The sequence below is a fragment of the Nematolebias whitei genome, chromosome 18 (genome assembly GCF_014905685.2).
Source record: "Nematolebias whitei isolate Nwh7 chromosome 18, NemWhi1, whole genome shotgun sequence".
In the NCBI taxonomy this organism is placed as follows: domain Eukaryota; kingdom Metazoa; phylum Chordata; class Actinopteri; order Cyprinodontiformes; family Rivulidae; genus Nematolebias; species Nematolebias whitei.
The window spans coordinates 40,009,630-40,012,079 of record NC_056515.1 but is presented as its reverse complement, the minus strand read 5'-3'; the positions used below and the strand labels follow the sequence as shown (position 1 = coordinate 40,012,079).

The window sequence follows — 2,450 nt, the reverse complement described above, 5'->3', positions numbered from 1 at the left end:
ACTAAATAAATACCACGTGCATCTATTAATAAATACTAAATAAATACGTTTAAAAATAATTAGGAAAAAAAAAACTCCCTCCAGGAGAAAATAAATAAAAAGTTGTTAAAATTTTCTATTTTTATTTTGGGCTGAGACGTTTTTAAAAGACTCGAGATTATTGTGAAGAAAAATACATTTTTATTTTTAGTCAGTTAAGACTTCGGCCTCAGAAAGGTATCAGAAATTAGTTTGTTTATTTATTTATTTTTATAAAAAAAGGGCTTTAAAATGACTTCAAACTGATTTGGATGAAAATATTAAATTTATTAACAAATTTAAAAAAGCTCGTTTTCTTCTCCCAAACCCTGAAACATTTCTCACATTCCTTCATGTCACGATTTAAATGACCGCCACCACGATCAGAACCTTCTGGGTTTGGGTCCAAATGTTTCAGATTTCAGTCATCCTCCGAGTAAACAAACAAACACTCCGAGTAAACAAACAAACAAACAAACAGTTTGTTTATCCTCAGGAGGAGAGAAGGCTGCTCCGCTGCGCTCAGAGAGAAACCAACAGTTTTTAGTATTTTTACTTCATTTTACCGTTTTCACGTCCGGATGATGAAAAAAAAAAAATTAAATCTTCAAAACTTAAATATTTTTAAACTCGGATTAAATTTTTCAAAATTAGAAGCTAAATGTTGCAGTAAGTCAGATTAGAAACAGGTACCGGAGTGTCTGGGTCATGGTTCGGTACAAAAAGAACGAGGCACGGCCGACGGGCAAGTTGGTCTCGTTTCAGCTTCAACTTCCACGTTCTGTTCCGATGTCTACTTTTTTTTTTGTGTGTCTCAAACAGCTAAAGACAGAACCTGCATCGAACCTGGACCAGTCGTTCAAATCAGGGCTAACAAATAAAAAAGGGCCTGCCATAATAGGTGTTTCAAGATGCGCAGTATACGACACAACTTCTTGCCGTACTTGAACATTTATGGGTCTATTTGGAACCAACAGGAAGTTCTTTAAGGTTCTGGGTGTTTGTCTGAGCCACGCGTGTTTAGATTGGATCATGAAATAAAATTAATTCAACAGAGGAACGACTGACGGGACCTTTAGCTCGGACCTTTAGCTCGGACCTTTAGCTCGGACAGACGCAGAAATATTGATTTTGATTCGAGCAGGGTTGTTGGTTTGGATCTCCGGCTCTGAGGCAGCGAAGCAGAACTTCATTGAGAATACTGAGGGGGGATTCTACTCTGTTGTGAGAGAAACAGTTAAAACCAGGCACAAGACCTGGGGGGACTCCTGACCCGACCAGGGTCCGCCTCCTCGCCGTCTGGAGTCCAAACGGACCGGCAGGGTTAGGAAACGGACGCCCGGCGAACAGAAACTCGTCTCCGATGTTTTTAGCTGCTTCTCGTCACTCGATCACTTCATCAAAGTTCAGAGGCTGGTTCCTGAAGAGTCCGAGCTCCGGGACCGGGTCTGGACCCGGAGCTCGGAGGCGTTCTGAGTCCAGCCGAGGCGTTTGATGGAAGCGAACGTCTGCGGTGGGCGGGGTTACCTAGATCTTGACCTCTCAATAGCTTTCAGCTCCTTGCTGTCCTGGTCCTCCTTATCGGGGTCCAGGGGCTTGGAGTCCTGCAGGAGGTTCTCGTCTCCTTCGTCCTCAGACTTGATGTCGGAGCTGACGGAGGAGGTGCTCTGGCCCTGGAGGCCCCTGGACAGAGCTGCAGGAGGAGCAGGAGACTCGCCGTTTATTTATTATTTGAGAAAACACTTTGTTCTCTTCTTTTAGTGAAGCTCCGCGTGAAACTGCTTCTCACAGAAACAGGTTGTTTTTTACATTTGGTTCTGGACCTGCTGGTCCCACTCTCAGGGGGTGGTGTGTGTGGGGGTTCTTACCGCGGTACGGGTCGGACTGGTTGAGGTCCGGGGAGGTGGCCGACTGAACCGGCAGCTGAGGAACCGACACCGGACCCACCATGGAGTGGCCGCTGCGCAGACCGCCATCTTCTCTGTGGGAGCCCACCTGGAGCCGAACAAGGAACAAATTATTTTCAAACTCTTTAAATGTTTTATCTTTTCAAAAACTGAAACTTACAGAGTTAGTAAATATTCAGATGAACATCAACGACACGGATGAAACAAAAAATTAAAAACTGAACAAAGTTTAATTTGACATGTTGCAGTTCTGCTTGTGTCCAGCAGGAGGTGGCCTCCTCCTCCAAACACAGTTCGACTCCTTCTGTTTGTTAAAGAGGCCAGGACCCGTCTGCTGCTCCCAAAGAAAATACATATATATACACATATATATATATATATATATATATATATGTATAAATAAAATATTTTCTTGATTTCATGTTTTCTCAGGAAAACATTACATGTGTAGTTTGCTGAATCCTATCCATCTGTTTACCACACACACACACACACACACACACACACACACACACACACACACAC

At 43.2% G+C, this 2,450-nt stretch overlaps 1 protein-coding gene across 5 annotated transcripts in view; it reads right to left on the bottom strand.

Moving 5' to 3' along the window:
* tcf4 (transcription factor 4) overlaps positions 1 to 2,450 on the bottom strand; it is a 212,260-nt gene that overhangs the window by 2,896 nt on the left and 206,914 nt on the right. For 3 of the 5 annotated variants that reach the window (XM_037691932.1, XM_037691933.1, XM_037691935.1), the window contains 2 exons: positions 1,887 to 2,013; positions 1,546 to 1,711 (listed from right to left, as the gene is read on the bottom strand). In XM_037691932.1, coding sequence (XP_037547860.1) covers positions 1,546 to 1,711; positions 1,887 to 2,013 — 293 coding nt within the window. The remainder of the gene's footprint in view (positions 1 to 1,545; positions 1,712 to 1,886; positions 2,014 to 2,450) is intronic. The other 2 variants (XM_037691934.1, XM_037691937.1) reach the window with 1 other exon arrangement.